The following is an 18,471-nucleotide window of genomic DNA, read 5'->3' as shown; positions in this document are numbered from 1 at the left end:
GGGCATGCCCCAAGAATTTCAGCTCTTTTGCCTGTAAAAAAAAACATACAATACCCCCCCCCAACATTACAACCCACCACCCACATACCCCTAATCTAACCCAAACCCCCCTTAAATAAACCTAACACTAAGCCCCTGAAGATCTTCCTACCTTGTCTTCACCATCCAGGTATCACCGATCCGTCCTGGCTCCAAGATCTTCATCCAACCCAAGCGGGGGTTGGCGATCCATAATCCGGTCCAGAAGAGGCTCCAAAGTCTTCCTCCTATCCGGCAAGAAGAGGACATCCGGACCGGCAAACATCTTCTCCAAGCGGCATCTTCGATCTTCTTCCATCCGGAGCGAAGCGGCAGGATCCTGAAGACATCCAGCGCGGAACATCCATCCGGACCGACGACTGAACGACGAATGACTGTTCCTTTAAGGGACGTCATCCAAGATGGCGTCCCTCGAATTCCGATTGGCTGATAGGATTCTATCAGCCAATCGGAATTAAGGTAGGAATTTTCTGATTGGCTGATGGAATCAGCCAATCAGAATCAAGTTCAATCCGATTGGCTGATCCAATCAGCCAATCAGATTGAGCTCGCATTCTATTGGCTGTTCCGATCAGCCAATAGAATGCAAGCTCAATCTGATTGGCTGATTGGATCGGCCAATCGGATTGAACTAGATTCTGATTGGCTGATTCCATCAGCCAATCAGAAAATTCCTACCTTAATTCCGATTGGCTGATAGAATCCTATCAGCCAATCGGAATTCGAGGGACGCCATCTTGGATGACGTCCCTTAAAGGAACAGTCATTCGTCGTTCAGTCGTCGGTCCGGATGGATGTTCCGCGCTGGATGTCTTCAGGATCCTGCCGCTTCGCTCCGGATGGAAGAAGATCGAAGATGCCGCTTGGAGAAGATGTTTGCCGGTCCGGATGTCCTCTTCTTGCCGGATAGGAGGAAGACTTTGGAGCCTCTTCTGGACCGGATTATGGATCGCCAACCCCCGCTTGGGTTGGATGAAGATCTTGGAGCCAGGACGGATCGGTGATACCTGGATGGTGAAGACAAGGTAGGAAGATCTTCAGGGGCTTAGTGTTAGGTTTATTTAAGGGGGGTTTGGGTTAGATTAGGGGTATGTGGGTGGTGGGTTGTAATGTTGGGGGGGGGGTATTGTATGTTTTTTTTTACAGGCAAAAGAGCTGAAATTCTTGGGGCATGCCCCGCAAAGGGCCCTGTTCAGGGCTGGTAAGGTAAAAGAGCTTGTAACTTTTTTAATTTAGAATAGGGTAGGGAATTTTTTATTTTGGGGGGCTTTGTTATTTTATTAGGGGGCTTAGAGTAGGTGTAATTAGTTTAAAATTGTTGTAATATTTTTCTTATGTTTGTAAATATTTTTTTATTTTCTGTAACTTAGTTCTTTTTTATTTTTTGTACTTTAGCTAGTTTATTTAATTGTATTTATTTGTAGGAATTGTGTTTAATTAATTTATTGATAGTGTAGTGTTAGGTTAATTGTAGGTAATTGTAGGTAGTTTATTTAATTATTTTATTGATAGGGTAGTGTTAGGTTTAATTATAACTTAGGTTAGGATTTATTTTACAGGTAAATTTGTTATTATTTTAACTAGGTAACTATTAAATAGTTCTTAACTATTTAATAGCTATTGTACCTGGTTAAAATAAATACAAAGTTACCTGTAAAATAAATATTAATCCTAAAATAGCTATAATATAATTATAATTTATATTGTAGCTATATTAGGATTTATTTTACAGGTAAGTATTTAGCTTTAAATAGAAATAAGTTATTTAATAAGAGTTAATTTATTTCGTTAGATAAATATTATATTTAACTTAGGGGGGTGTTAGTGTTAGGGTTAGACTTAGCTTTAGGGGTTAATCCATTTATTAGAATAGCGGTGAGCTCCGATCGGAAGATTAGGGGTTAATAATTGAAGTTAGGTGTCGGCGATGTTAGGGAGGGCAGATTAGGGGTTAATACTATTTATGATAGGGTTAGTGAGGCGGATTAGGGGTTAATAACTTTATTATAGTAGCGCTCAGGTCCGCTCGGCAGATTAGGGGTTAATAAGTGTAGGCAGGTGTCGGCGACGTTGTGGGGGGCAGGTTAGGGGTTAATAAATATAATATAGGGGTCGGCGGTGTTAGGGGTAGCAGATTAGGGGTACATAGGGATAACGTAGGTGGCGGCGGTTTACGGAGCGGCAGATTAGGGGTTTAAAAAAATATGCAGGGGTCAGCGATAGCGGGGGCGGCAGATTAGGGGTTAATAAGTGTAAGGCTAGGGGTGTTTAGACTCGGGGTACATGTTAGAGTGTTAGGTGCAGACGTAGGAAGTGTTTCCCCATAGGAAACAATGGGGCTGCGTTAGGAGCTGAACGCTGCTTTTTTGCAGGTGTTAGGTTTTTTTTCAGCTCAAACAGCCCCATTGTTTCCTATGGGGGAATCGTGCACGAGCACGTTTTTGAGGCCGGCCGCGTCCGTAAGCAACTCTGGTATCGAGAGTTGCATTTGCGGTAAAAATGCTCTACGCTCCTTTTTTGGAGCCTAACGCAGCATTTGATTAAACTCTCGATACCAGAGTTAAATTTATGGTGCGGCCAGAAAAAAGCCCGCGGAGCGTTAGCAGCCCTTTTACCGCCGAACTCCAAATCTAGGCCTAAGTTACAAAAATAAAAAACACTAAGTTACAAAAAATAAAAAACCACAGTATCAAAAATAAAATAGAATTACACCTAATCTAATAGCCCTATCAAAATAACCCCCCCCCAAAAAAAATAAAAAACCCCTAACCTACAATAAACTACCAATGGCACTTAAAAGGGTCTTTTGCGGGCATTGCCCCAAAGAAATCAGTTCTTTTACCTGTAAAAAATAAAATACAAACAACCCCCAACACCCCGGGAGCGGCGGGATAGGGGTTAATAACATTATGTAGGTGGCGGCAATGTCGGGGTGTCAGATTAGGGGTGTTTTGACTCTGGGCTTATGTTAGGGTGTTAGGTGTAAACGTTACTGGTTTTCTACCATAGAAATCAATGGGATATCTGGCAGCTTCGAACATAAGCTTTCGCTGCTTTCAGACTCCCATTGATTCCTATGGCATCCGCGGCCTCCAGGGTGGCGGATTGAAAACCAGGTACGCTGGATCGGAATAGCTGCGAGCATACCTGTTAACTATTTGATAACTTTGAAAAAGTGTCAAATAGTGCCGAATGTGTATTCGGAACATCTGTAATGACGTAAGCATCGATCTGTGTCGGATTGAGACCGGCGGATCGTATGTTACGTCACAAATTTCACACAAATTTCAACTTTTCACGGTCTGTAGGCTGATAACTAGGTTGAATAAAGCTCGCCACAATTACGCGGTGGAATTCCAGCATATTTCAGGTTGATGGCTTGATAGATATCCCCCGCAGGCTTTATGGGGCTGGGCATATTATACTCCTATGCTCCTATTCCTGCCAGGTCTATTTTTATGGATGCTTAGGTGTTTTTCTTACTAGGGGGCACAGTGCATCAGTATATCCTCATGTTATATTACTTAAATGGGGGTGTTAGACTAAAACTTTCCTGGCGTTTTTTTTTCCGCGCACTTGTACTTAGGGCGCAGCTTCAGGCTTTTTAGTTACGCAGTTAGGATGCCGACAGTTGTATCTGTCAGGTTTTTCCTTCTGCCTTTAGCATTTGTGTGAATGGTTTCACTCACAGGGTACACATCTTCCCTCTCAAGTGCTCATCGACAACATTGTGTTTGAGATTTTTTTCTGTATTAGCACACATTTGCAGCCTGATGTTACCTTAGCCGAAATAACAAGAGGAGTCTTCCAGGGAGAGTGCACGGGGGATTAATCTCTTTAATCTCTTAGCCACAGTCCCTTATTTCCTTATTGTGAGGGGAACATAATGCTTTTTTTAATTTAATTTTCCCATTTAGTACGGCAGCACCTTCGCTGCTTAGGAGCTGCATATGGTGCCCATATTTATGACAAGGGAGATTTCGCAGTCGATTTTTGGCTTGGGATTCCTTATTAATGGAAATATTTAGGATTTGTGTTATGTGGTGTGGCTCAAGCACCTTTTGACATTATGTTTCTTGCTTTCTTGAACGCTGTTTTAGAAAGCTTGATGGCGGTTCATATTTTAATCTGTTTTCCCACCTTGGACAGTAGAGCTGGCACACTTTATTTAGTTTTTATCAGCTTGGTTTCTCAGGTGATTACTAGCGCTTCACTGTAATTTGTGTCGCATATCCAGTTGAATACACTAGAAAGTATACATACGGCTCTATATTCAGCCACATAGCTAAATATAGAGGTTTCATTAAGAAGTTGCTGCCTCTATAGTTGGACTTTTTCCTTTATATTTCAGGTGCCGACTTAGTTTTTCTGTTTTTTTTACAGAGAATAGAGTGGTTTTTGCTGCCATCTGGTGACTGTTTTTGGTAATTTTTTATATGACCTTTTTATGAAACTCATATGGAGTTGATTTCTAGATGGCATTTATATAGTCCTAAGTTTATTTTCTAAGGACTTTATTAAGGTTATTTATGTATCCATATGTTATATAGCATGGGCACATTTCTGTTTTGTTCTCTCTTTTACAATAAAGGAATTTCTGTTAAGGTCCCTGATCTCATGTTTGTCATACCTTTTCTATTTATGAACCACTGTTGTAATTTCTCTTACTGAGGTGCTTCTCTCTATATTTATGTCATCGGGAATCATTTAGATGACATACATATTTTTCATTTAGTGACCTTAGAACACTTATATTTTTTATGAGTAGTACCCTATTAGGTATATGGGCTGTACAAGATAGTCTCTATCTGTTTGTAATGTTTGTCACTAAGGATGTGAGGATGTCTGTGACATTATGTACTCCTTCATATCATATTTTTTAGTGAGTTCACTAATGTTTATATTTACCTAGTGTTCATATTTATTTTATATGGACTCAATATTCCTTTCACTTAAAGATAGTTCCCTTTTTTTAGGACAAAAATCAAACAATAAAATAAATCTGGAAAGAGTTTTTTCATCAGGATTACCAACGGCAATCAGTCCTAAGTATTGCTACTGTTGTGAGTGCAGCCTCTTGTTGGTATGACTCTTTGTTCAATCTAGATCTACCTGTGTCTCAACTCATACGCAATTGACAGAGCGAGGGGTTTAAATCCCACCACAGCCCAGTCAGGCATATTGCCTCCTAGACCTTTTCATTTCTGAGGACTACCATAGAAGATATTCAGGATGGGATCTAGGCTGTAGTTCTGGCTTATCCTTTAAATAGGATGCCAGCGTTCAAGTTGTCACTGAACTCTTTGGTTAAGATCTTGGTCTGCGTATGTCTCTTCTTAGTCCAGACCTTGTTTGGTTCTAGTTTGCCAGAGATTATTTCTGATGTTACTGGTGGAAGAGGATCTTTTCCTCTAGTCAAATAGGCTAGATCTAAGGGCACCGGAATCTAATTTTGGTTAGTGGAGGTCCTGTCCTTCAAATTGAATCTACTCTTGATTCAGGAGGGTCAGTTTTTGGTCTCCATAGTCCTGAAGGACATGTATATCTTGTTCCTATTCTCAGAGAACATCTCCAATTCCTACGGTTTGTCTTTCTGGACAGACTCTTCTGTTTTTGTTGCCCTTTCTTTTGACTTTGTCTCGGTCCCTTGGATCTGGTGATGATCAGATCTCAGGAAATAGCAGTGACTCCATACCTGGATGGTTTCTTGTTCAGGCGTCATCTTTTCATTTACCAGGATCTCATACAGACTTTTCTATTGATCTCATACAGACTTTTATATTGTCTATTCGTAGTTCTCATGGATGGAGAATATACTGTTCCCTGTTGCCTGTCTCTGGGTATGCCTTTTGGACTCTATCATAGGCTCTTTATCCATGAATGTTGAAGGTTTTTGTCAGCCGTATATGGTCAGTTCAGGATTTAACCCAACTGCTAGCGTGGATATTAAAACACACGCTAGCACACTGAGAAATATCCAGGACGTGACCCACTCAGGAAACAAAATAAGCAGGGTATCAGAACTTCCCAAAAGAATATTAATTCAAAATATCTTCTTGAGGATAGAATTATTTTACAGGAGATAGCGTTCCTTTCTCAGGAAAATAGAAACAAACAAAGCTTATGTCCCTTTAAGCAGGTTGATAGTGGATAAATGAATATGCTTCTTTCTTGCAGGTTTGCAACAAACTAAGAATGTCCCTTTAAGCAGGTTGATAGCAAACAAAATAATAATGTCCTTTTAGCAGAAATAAAGCAAACAAAAAATAAAGTCCCTTTAAGCAGGTGTCCGCAAACAAATGTTAATGTCCTTTTAAGCAGGATTGTCAGCAAAGAAATGATAATGTCCTTATTAGCAGGATTAAAGCAAACAAAGATAATGTCCCTTTAAGCAGGTGTCAGCAAACAAAAGATAATGTCCTTTTAAGCAAGATTGTAAGCAAACAAATGATAAGGTCCTTATTAGCAGGGTTAAAGCAAACAAAGATAATGTCCCTTTAAGCAGGTGTCCGCAAACAAATGATAATGTCCTTTTAAGCAAGATTGTAAGCAAACAAATGATAAGGTCCTTATTAGCAGGATTAAAGCAAACAAAGATAATGTCCCTTTAAGCAGGTGTCAGCAAACAAATGATAATGTCCTTTTAGGCAGGTTAGCAGGCAATCAAGATTTGGAAGCAAGAGGCATTGGCAAAACAAAGTCGAGGAGGATAGGGTCAGGTTTCAAAATTGTACTCACTCAGACAGGGACCGGCAGAAGAGAGAGAGAGAAAACAAACGGGCACCGAGTAAATCTCCCGCCGAGATTTTAAAGGCAGAGAGAGGCCGCCACGTCATAGGGGTTGTCAGAGAATGCGTCACGTTGCCTAGCAACGTGACGTAGAACCCCAGAAGAGATCCGGGAGCCGCGGCGACACGGCGATGAACGGTGAATTCATGACAGTTTTCCTGACGAATGTCAGAAAGTCCTATATTCTAATGGTTGTTTCCATGGACATTATTCCTTTTGTTCATTTCCATCTGAGACCTCTACAGTTATACTTGCTCAGACAATGCAATGGAGACCACTCAGATCTATCTCAGAGGATAGTTTTAGATTCCCTAACGAGAGTCTCTTTAATTTGGTAGGACCATCTGTCTCAAGGTTCATACTTCCTAAGACATTCATGGGTCATTGTGACCACGGATGCCAGCCTAGTAGGCTGGGAAACTATTTTTATAAAAAAGAGCTTAGGGTTTTTTGGACTCGAGAAGAGTCTTCTCTTTTCATAATTATCTTAGAGTTTAGAGCAATCTTCAATGCCTTGACAGCTTGACCTCAACTAGCCTTGGTCCGGTTTTTCAGTTCCATATCGGACAACATCTCCTCGGTGGCATACAGCTTCCACCAGGGAGGGACTCGGAGTTCATTAGCATTAAAGAAGGTGTTCCATATTCTGCAGTGGGAGAAGTCTCAAAACAAACACTAAATTACAGAAAATAAAAAAAATTACAAGAATTTGAAACTAATTACACCTACTCTAAGCCCCCTAATAAAATAAAAAGCCCCCCAAATAATAAAATTCCCTACCCTATACTAAATTACAAATAACCCTTAAAAGGGCCTTTTGCGGGGCATTGCCCCAAAGTATGATTAAATTGACATAAGTAACACCTAATACATTATTTTTAAAGCTTTGAAATGAAGACTTTAAATGCTAAACAAGGATTATAAACCTAATAAAATAATCACACAACACAGACTTCACTTGCATTTTTCTGCAAACAGTTCTTTCTATGCATTCCAATCTGGACTGATTTATAGACAGGAAGATTTTTGTTCCTTTGAAATCTGCTCGATAGCTCAGGTCTGGTTAAACTGATTAATTTCAGCTTGGCTTTGCTGCAACACAAGCGGACAGCTCCACCTACTAGCTATTTTAATAAATTTATTGCTTCTCAAGACTTTTCAATAGCAGTCACATGACTGGAAAAAAGGTTGTTATTCTGAAACGGTGTAAATTGAACCGTTGTAAAACGAGGGCCACCTATATATATATATATATATATATATATATATATATATATATATGAAAAAAGATGGGTGTAGATTTGGCGCTGGAGAACCGCCCTATCAATACTTCTAACCTAGAGTGTGTTGCTGGCTGCCTACGAATGTCTAGCCAGTGTGAATTGTGCCCCCAAGTACTCTTCACCTGTTAGATATAATGTGGAAAAAATGGTTGGGGAAAGGGAAAGGGGATAAATTCGAATGGCGCCACACTCTGGAATAAAGCTCAATATGTAATTAAAAATACGGCTGAAAATGGGAAATCGAGGTGATTAGATATAATATATTGTTCTAGTGATGGTGCAAAATGTATAGAAACCATACACAAGGAATTGATATGATATAGAATAAATGATTATATGTCACTTATCTGTATATGTCAGAAAAATACCTTCCTCAGAACAAGCTGTGATGAAGATAATATATATAAAGATGTTTCGATTCAATGAAACATTAATAGTATATGTGTACTAGTAATAATTATAATACTGTTGTTACTGGTAATGCCACAGGATTACTAAAATAAAATAAAGATAGTGTGTCATATGATTACACACAAAACAGACCCATGTATAACTAATAGAGTGAATATACAATCACATTTCCGATATATTAATAATGCTCAGGGTCTCAAAATGTAAGAAACAATATTAGTAGTACAAAAATTCATAAATTGGGGTCACAGTAGAAAATGTTACTAAAAAATGAAATATTAATTACAAATTTAGAATGAAATATTAATTACAAATTAAGAATAAAAAATAAATAAAGAGTAAAAAAGGATCACCTAATATCGTAATAACGTAATATTGGATACACAGTGAAAATAATGTGTGTTGAACGTCCTAATTGACAAAATAAAACTAATATGAGTGAGTATTATTATAGTCCATATCAAATGTGCAGTACTTCAACTTGATAATGCTTCAATCCACAACGTTCCCGTTGGGAGCTTACTTACACTCCTTCACCTCAATCTCATGAGGTAAGTGCCGCGTAGTGTACAGATAAGTCTCCTTCCCGGTATCGGCTGTAGGTTTGAGATGTGTTGTCTTTTCAATACTGTTCTCTCCTCTCACCGCTCTTTCCCCACAGTGCATGCAATCATGTAAGAAAAAGGACATGCGATAGTGCAACACTGTTTCAAAATGACACACTATTTATTAATGTATAACGATGTATGCTTACATCAAGAACCCTCAATATTATGAGGTAAATTAAAACTTTAAAACTTTAAAATCCTTTTGCTAGATTGCGGGGGCACGGTGCTGGTCACATATGCACACAGTGCAAACTTAGCATAAGGTAAGACACAATCCTGACGCGTTTCGAAGGGACACAAGCAATTCAGCCCTTCTTCCTCAGAGGTATTAGTGTGTCATTTTGAAACAGTGTTGCACTATCGCATGTCCTTTTTCTTTTATGATTGCATACGAAACTAGAAGTAATAACTAAGAGACATACACATAAAATTATAGAATGTTCTCAGTTTAGGTCCAGTCAGATTTATCCCTCTTCCAAAAATAAATTAATTACCATTTTTTCCTTTAGCTAATCTATTGTAAAAAGAAAAAAACACACAAAAATTATTTTATCATGCTTTCTAATAGCCCTATTCCTTACCCAGTGTTGTTATTCACAACTGGTAAGGTAGCCAATATACACCTGTAGTCCCCTACAGTATCAAATAACAGAACTTTCTTCTTTAGTATGGACAATACCTATTTCTAGAGTAATTCTTTATTTACTGTTTGTCCATTCACTCCTATTTGCGATATACAACCAAGAGCCATTATTATTAGGGGACCCAAGGGATATAGCATAGTAAATAGAGACTGTTTTATTGACCTTACAGAAGTAACTCACAAATATAAAGTATCAAAGTTTGTCATAAATGCTATTAGACTACAGAATGTTATTAATTATTAATCATTTTTATGCATGATGATGTTTGGAGCAGTACTGTTAGCCCCATTAAGGGCTATTGTCAATTTTTGTTCCAGTTAGGCCGCATATTACTCCTGCAAGTCCAAATTTCCCCATAAAGGGCTTTGTCAAATTACGGGACTTTAAGATGCGACCTAACTGTCTAACTTCAATATGTGCTTATTTTTAAATGTAAAAAATATAGAAACTAAAATCAAAGTAAATTACACAATAGGCACTTAGATATACATACACTGTTGTGACTCTATTCAGTACTACACCAACTGAGATTTATATATATATGTTTGAAACATTATGTATAATTAAGCTCTATTTTTAAAATCATTTAATCATTATCTATCTGTTCTTTTTTAGTCTTCTGCTGCACAGGATCGATGTAAACATAGTAGTGGGTGACCAACAGACCACACACCTGTTGGCAATTTTTCCATCTAAAGATTAAATTACCATACCTGCCCTGATAGGTCACTCACCTCTTTATATTGATCCTGAACAGCAGAGACCGATATCTCTGATGAAGCGCATGTGCCCATGCGCGAAACGCGTAAGATTGGAGTTCACCTTGTATCCAGAAAGCCTACCCTGCAATAAAACTTTTTCCTGACACCTGGACTCAGCTTTCCTTCTTCCTCATTTTGTTAATAAATATAATATAGGTGGCGTCGGGGTCCGGGAGCGGCGGTTTAGGGGTTAAATACTTTATTTAGTTGCGGCGGGGTGCGGGAGTGGCGGTTTAGGGGTTAATAAGTTTATTAGAGTGGCGGTGGGCTCCGGGAGTGGCGGTTTAGGGGTTAATAAGTATAATGTAGGTGGCGGCGGTGTAGGGGGGGCAGATTAGGGGTGTTTAGATTCGGGGTACATGTTAGGGTGTTAGGTGTAGACATTTCCTATAGGAATCAATGGGATATCGGGCAGCAGCGAACATGAGCTTTCGCTGCTGTCAGACTCCCATTGATTCCTATGGCATCTGCCACCTCCAGGGCGGCAGATTGAAAACCAGGTACGCTGGGCCGGAAAAGTGGTGAGCATACCTGTTAGGATCTTGATAACTTCCAAAAGTAGTCAGATTGTGCCAAACTTGTGTTCGGAACATCTGGAGTGATGTAACCATTGATATGTGTCGGACTGAGTCCGGCGGATTGTATGTTACGTCACTGAATTCTACTTTTGCCGGTCTCTAGCCTTTGATAACTAAGGCGAATCAGGCTCGCCACGAATACGCTGCGGAATTCCAGCGTATTTGCGGTTGACAGCTTGATAAATAGAGGCCACTGTTTTGGCTAGGCGTGGATTCTCTGAGAATATCTTTGATTCCATGTTTCAGACTTGTTAGCCTGTTACTCGCTAGATTTACCATGAGGTATGGCGCAAATACCTTTATTAGTGTGATTCAAAGGGTTTTTTCTTGGAGCAGAGTTCCTCAAATTTTGGCTTTTCTTCAGGAGGGACTGGAGAAAGGTTTGTCAGTCAGTATTCTGAATGGTCAGATTTCTGCACTGTCTATTCTTTTACATAAACGTCTGGCAGATCTGCCAGATGTTCAATATTTTGTTCAGGCCTTGGTCAGAATCAGGCCTGTGTTTAAACCTGTTGCTCCTCCTTGGAGCTTTAATTTTGTTTTTAATGTTTTGCAGCAGGCTCTGTTTGGGCCGATGCATTCTGTTGAATTTTTATCTTGGAATGTTTTGTTTGTTATTGCTATTTCTTCTGCTATCAGAGTTTCCGAACTTGCGGCTCTACAGGGTGATTCCCCTTACCCTATTTTTAATGCTGATAAGGTGGTCCTCTGTACTAAACTGGGGTTTCTCCCAAAGGTAGCGTTGGATCACAATATTAATCAGGAAATTGCTGTTCTTTCTTTTTGTAACAATCCTTCCCAGAGGGAACGTCTTTTGCATAACTTGGATGTTGTGCATTCTCAAATATTTTACCTTCAAGCAACTAAAGATTTTCGGCAGACTTCTGTCCTGTTTGTGGTTTTCTCGGGTAAACGTAAGGGTCAAAAGGCCACTTCTACCACTCTTTCTCTCTGGTGGAGAAGTGTTATTCATTTAGCTTATGAGACAGCTGGACATCAGCCTCCTGAGAGAATTATGGCTCATTCCTCTAGAGCTGTCTCTTCTTCCTGGGCTTTCAAAGAGTAAGCTTCTGTGGAACAATTTTGCAAGACAGACTTATGGTTCTCATTGCATTCCTTTTTCCAAAATTCTTTCCCACTAGTAATTGGAATGAAATTGTGGACTCTCCATGCCGTAAGAAAGAAAACAAAATTTATGCTTACCTAATAAATTTCTTTCTTTCTGGGCCTTTGTTAAATTTTAGACGGCAGTTTTTTTGTACCTCTATACCCTTGTGTTATCTTCTTTTTCCGTTTCCCTTCGGCCGAATGACTGGGGGTTATGAGTAAGGGAAGTGACACTTAACAGCTCTGCTGGGGTGCTCTTTGCCTCCTCTTGCTGGCCAGAAATTAATGTCCCACTAGTAATTGGAATGAAATTGTGGACTCTCCATGCCCAGAAAGATAGAAGTTTATCAGGTTTGTTTTTCCTGTATGTGAAGAACATTGGAATGTTAAATATTAATAATTGCTGTAGGGTTAGCATGCGAGTGATAAGTCATTTTTTTCTTCTACACTCTCCATTGAAGTCTATGTGGAGAAAAAGCATGATTACTTCTGATGGTGTGTGTCACTTGTAATGTGTTTTTTTTGTGTGCACAAGATCGTTATGTGAGATTTGTATCAATAATACAGGCCGTGGATCGAAAAATGCTCAAAATTGGCTGAGCACAATTGTGAAAAAGGCTTAGCAGCAAAAGGGTTAAATAAAATGTAAGAGCATTTAAAATAGTAAGAAGAGTCATTTTTTTGTAAATCACAAGTGGCAGTTTGGAAGTTAAAATATTTTTCTAAAGTTTGGATATTCTTTAAGGGGTTGCTGTGATTGGTTGAATTTAAGATTAAAGCCTGTAAATCCTGTGGCCATTTAAAGGGACATGGAATTCATTTTTTATTTCAGGATAGAACATACACTTTTAAACAACTTTCTAATTTACTTATATTATCAAATCCGCTTCATTCCCTTGGTATCTGTTGCTGAAGAAGCAGAAATGCACTACTGACAGCTATCAGAACACAATCACAAAAGATAAATGTGTGCAGGCCCCAATCACCAACTAGCTCTCACTAGTGTAGGATATCTACATATACTTTTTCAACATTGGATAGCAAGAGAACAAAGTACAGTTGAAAAAAACAGAATTGAGTTTAAAGGGACAGTAAACCTTAAAAATAATGTTATATAATTCTGCACATAGTGCAGAATTATATAACATTATTTAAGTGCTATAGTTCTAAAAGCCTTTTTTACCTTTTAATATGTAAAAATGATGGCGCTTTTACAGACCCGCTCTCTGCTCTCTGCTGAGCGGGTCTGTAATATTTAGTCAGCGCATCGGGCCTGTCACAGGAGCGAGCTGCACTTAGTGCTATGGCGCGGTCGGGCCGGGCTTTGACCATACAGCTGGCCCGATGCGCTGACTAAATATTACAGACCCGCTCAGCAGAGAGCAGAGAGCGGGTCTGTAAAAGCGCCATAATTTTTACATATTAAAAAGGTAAAAAAGGCTTTTAGAACTATAGCACTTAAATAATGTTATATAATTCTGCACTATGCGCAGAATTATATAACATTATTTTTAAGGTTTACTGTCCCTTTAAGCTTGTCTAAAATAACATGCTCTATCTGAATCATGCAAGTTTAATTTAAATGACCACCTGTTATGCTATACACCATGCTCCTTGTAATGTGTTGTAACTGATTTATGAGTACAACATGTTTGTATAAATTAATTGTTCTGTCCTTAAATCCAGGAGGACTGGATTGCAGGACAATATTGTTGTAGGAGTAGATGAATTATGCATTTTCTCTTTTTTACTACTGCATATTATTTTGGTATTTAACTGCCTATTAGTTAATGTTGATCGCTTTAATTACTTTCTAGTAGTTTTTATGATTTTAAGTTGATTGTATTTTGTTTTAAGATATAACTCAAACTTGACTTTAGGACAACTCAATGGGGTAGATTTATCAAGCAGCGGATGCTGCAATCTACCCCAGAAGTTTCAAGTCTGCCTTTAGTTAAGAAGCATCAGTCGTAAGACCGCTGCTCCTTAACTCATCCAGGTGGCAGACAGCAATCATCCCGATCAGATACAATCAGGATGGTTGGGTTGACACCCTCTGCTAGCGGCTGATTGGTCGCAAATGTGCAGGGGGTGGCATTGCACAAGCTTTTCACCAGAAATACTTGTGCAATGTTAAATGCCGACAGTGTTTGCTGTCGGCATTTAGCGATGTTGGGTGGACATGATCCACTACAGCGGATCATGTCCATCCGACATATGATAAATCTACCCCTATGTAATGGTAAACCCTTACTATGGAACAATAGTTTAAATTGCTTTCACTTTAGCTAATGTACACAAGAGTGCGTTATATATGTATATTATATATATTTTTAAACCCTTACAGTGCATTACATGTGCAAGTGACATATGGCAGCAAGGTGTAAAGTTTGGAAAGATTAATACACCATTAGAGGATGCTACAAATACTCAGAGCATTCAGTAAGCAATATTTTATCTCACTTGACCTAAATACAGAAAATCCAATTGAAAAGTCCATCACCAAAATTCCAGGCAATCACCACTGTACTAGAGGAATATACTGTATAGCCTTAGATATGTCAACCCTTTTGAGTGCCGTAAGTAATGTGTAACTGATTTCCTTTGGCACATTGTAAAAAGGGTTCACATATAGATGACCTAATATACCATGGGGGGGGGGGGGGGGAGGAAGTGTGTCCTTTTAATTAGTGCAAGTGAACTTTAAGTTATCAGTTGAGTGTTTCGAGCATTTTTTTGTTTGCTTCATTAATACAACCGCTTTCTTTTTTCTCTTTTTTTCTATTCTGTGTTTTTACAGGTTTCGTCAAAACAAGTGGAAATGGAGGTGCAGTTTACTGTATTACAGAAAACAGTAACTCTTATAGAAAAGCATGATGCAGTTCTCCCTGCTGAGAGCGAAGTTCTTTTCAGAACAATGCCCTCACGCTGGAACAGTCTGAAGACCAAAGTTTCACTTGCCAAACAGCGCCTGGGTCCCCGGATTCAACAAGAAGCAGAAGGGGTTACAAAGGTAAAAATGTAAACATAGATCTGTGAGTTTTAAGGTTCATAAGTAGTGGGTTAAAGGGATATGAAACCTCAAAAATGTATTTTGTGATTCAGACAGAGAATACAATTTAAAAAAAGTTTCCATTACTTGTACTTCATACGTGAACTAGTACTGTGTATACCTGAATAGCATTTTAGTGAGCAATCATTCTTGCAGAATGGCTATGTATGTTTATCTGCTTTACTTGTATACTACTGAGCGAGACATGTTAAGTTATAGAAACCAGTTCCGGTTCTTAGTTTAGGTACCTACATAACCTAAAAATATGCACTGTTATGTTTTATTATTCTATCTTAGATGCATATTATGTTTACTTATTTTCATCAGTTACATGCTCAACTTAAACCCCTGGACTTTTATTAACATTCCAGACAAGGCCCAAGAGTGGCCTATATCACTGTTAGTAGGGGCTGAAAAATGAGGACTATCATTATTTTTGTACATCAATGTTTGCTGTTTTAAATATGCTCTATGACCTGTACACATTTATCTTTTTCCTCAATAAAAATAAAATTAAAAAAAAAAAAAAAAAAAAAAAAAGTTTCCAAACTTTTATTGTCAAATTTCCTTCATTCCAATGATATTCTTTGCTGAAGAGATACCTAGGTAGGTGTCTGGAGCACTACATGGCAGGAAATAGTGCGACCATCTAGTGCTCTTACAAATAGATAACATTCTTAAAAAACTTCTGCCATATAGTGCTCGAAACAAGTGCACGCTCCTGAGCTTATGCCCCTGTTTTTCAACAAATATACCAAGAGGACAAAGAAAATTTGATAATAGAAGTAAATTAGAAAGATTTTAAATTTACATTCTCTAAATGAATCATTAAAACATTTTTGGGTTTCATGTCCCTTTAATTTTTTGGAGAGTCTCTAAACTATACAACCAACAACAGCCATTTTGTTTTTAGGATCAGTAGAATATTCTTTTTTTATAATAACATCTGTTTATTTTTAATCTACTAACCTTTTATTACCTTTTAATTTGTTTTGTTTCATTTCCTATAGGATCTTGAACAATTTCAACATAAACTTGATATTCTAGGTGTTGAGATAGAAAATTCAGAAGTGTTCATGTACAACTGTACATCGCAAAAAGCATTTATGGTCGTAGATAATTTTACCTCAGAGATACAAATTCTGAAAAATGAGGCAAAAGACTTGACAGAACTTCAAGAACTACTGGAGACCACTGTTGTAGATTTTTCTATTTTACAAAGGTAAACTGCCATTTTGTTTCTGCTTATTTCCATGTAACTGCATGAAATAGACACTGCTATAAAGTAGAATATGCACAGATACTGATCTAAAAATCCATTATAAAACCTTTTAAAAACTTACTTAGAAACTCCCAGTTTAGCACTGTTAATGAGGTTAAGCTGGGACACCCAGTAAAAGGGGCTGGTAAAACAGGTACAGCAGAAACTCTCTCTTCCTTGCATATAAAAAGACAGATTATACAAACAAGGGCTGCAGGAATCTGTAGTCATCAGTCAACATCTAACATTTTGGGGCTTGGTTAGGAATCTGAAAATCAGAACAATATTATAAAAAAATAAGCAAAACTATACTTGTTCACAAAAACACTCCCAGATGGACTATATAAATGGATCATCTTATTAAACTGATAAGGACAGATACTACACTTGATCAAAAGGCCGAGAAGCGATAATAAATCATCTACAAAACATTTATGCAAAGAGAATCGAGTGTACAATATCCCTTTAAGTAAGCATAATTCCTATACTTTTTAAAGACAATCATATGATGCTTTGTTCTGATCATACATAGTGTATATTCTAAAACCTACCATAATTATTTTTACAAATATTTCAATATTGATACAATTAGTAATATTTATTTTTTAGTAGTAGTAATGATAATGTGATAATTCTTATGTTGCTTCTTGCCACAGTTGTGAGGATTTACTAAGGAATCTCAGAATTGTTTGGCAGCAAGTCGATTCAATCCTTAAAGAGCAGGACATCTGGAAGAATGAACTATGGCAGAACTTGGATACTAAGGAACTGATGAAGCGAACAAGCCATCAACTGAAAGTTTTGCAGGCTCTTCCAGAAGAAGTTCAGGGTTGGAACATTTACATAAAGGCCTTGGAAGCTGTTAATGTCATTCACGTAAATATCACTAATACTACTGAGAATTAATGGCCCTGTTTCATTTATACAATATTAGAATTACACTATACAAAAATAGCATTCTTTTAACCAATCATCACAACCTGTAGCGTTTTATATTTGTTACATTATTGGTATTATTATAGCACTGTATTTATTATGCCCATATTACTCTTTAAACATTCTCCTACAGATGACATATCTGTCTAATAAATTCGGAGCAGGCTGCATGCAATCAAATCATTTTTCTAGAGCAGCCTGTCAAAATGTAGTACAATGTTTCTGACCCTGATTTCTATGTAGCCATGACCCTGCATCAGGTTTGAAGTCTTATATTCCCAATAAAGTCTCCAGTTTGAGCCACTGGATAATTTTGAGCTATTTTGTGTGTCTTTTAAAATATATGTGTTTTTAGATAGCTAGCAGCTTTATTCTCAATTAAACAAAAATATATTTACCTTTCATTTAATGTTTTAGTAATTTATAAGGTTTATATTTCATGTTATCAATATTGTTGAGCATTTTAAAAAAATCATGATATTTGCAGTAAAAAATTGTTATTTAATAGAAAACTTTATAGCGAATCATATCCGCCACACATCGATAAATGTCGACAGCATGCGCTGTCGGCATTTATCATTGCACCAGCAGTTCTTGCTGGTGCAATAACGCCCCCTGCAGATTTGCGGTGAGTCGGCCGCTAGCAAGGGGTGTCAATCAACCCGATAGTATTCGATTGGGCTGATTGCTGTCCGCCACCTTAGAGTCTTACGACCGCTGCTTCTTAACTTCCGCTTCAGGTGGAACTGAAGCGGAGTGGGTCGGAAGCAGCATTCGCTTCTTCATAAATCGACCCCAAGGAGCAGCGGTCTTAGGACCGCTGCTTCTTAATTTCCGCTTCAGGCGGAAGTCTTTTATCTCATCTGCTAGGAAATAGTTTGTTTTCCATTAGTGTAGTTTGTATTAAAGCTTGTGTTGACCTTAAATTAATTTTCTTAATAGAAATGGAAGTTTTAATGGCAATTATACACCAAATCATGCTATGGGGATAATCTATTTACT

At 38.0% G+C, this 18,471-nt stretch overlaps 1 protein-coding gene across 1 annotated transcript in view; it reads left to right on the top strand.

Annotated features, from left to right (window-relative positions):
• The window catches only part of LOC128652486 (uncharacterized), an 868,114-nt gene that overhangs the window by 141,738 nt on the left and 707,905 nt on the right, over positions 1–18,471 (top strand). Inside the window, exons 25-27 of the mRNA XM_053705422.1 lie at positions 15,021–15,233; positions 16,283–16,494; positions 17,190–17,409. Of these exons, the coding sequence (XP_053561397.1) occupies positions 15,021–15,233; positions 16,283–16,494; positions 17,190–17,409 (645 nt within the window). The remainder of the gene's footprint in view (positions 1–15,020; positions 15,234–16,282; positions 16,495–17,189; positions 17,410–18,471) is intronic.

The sequence above is a fragment of the Bombina bombina genome, chromosome 3 (genome assembly GCF_027579735.1).
Source record: "Bombina bombina isolate aBomBom1 chromosome 3, aBomBom1.pri, whole genome shotgun sequence".
Lineage (NCBI taxonomy): Eukaryota > Metazoa > Chordata > Amphibia > Anura > Bombinatoridae > Bombina > Bombina bombina.
This window is presented reverse-complemented; position numbering and strand designations above follow the sequence as displayed.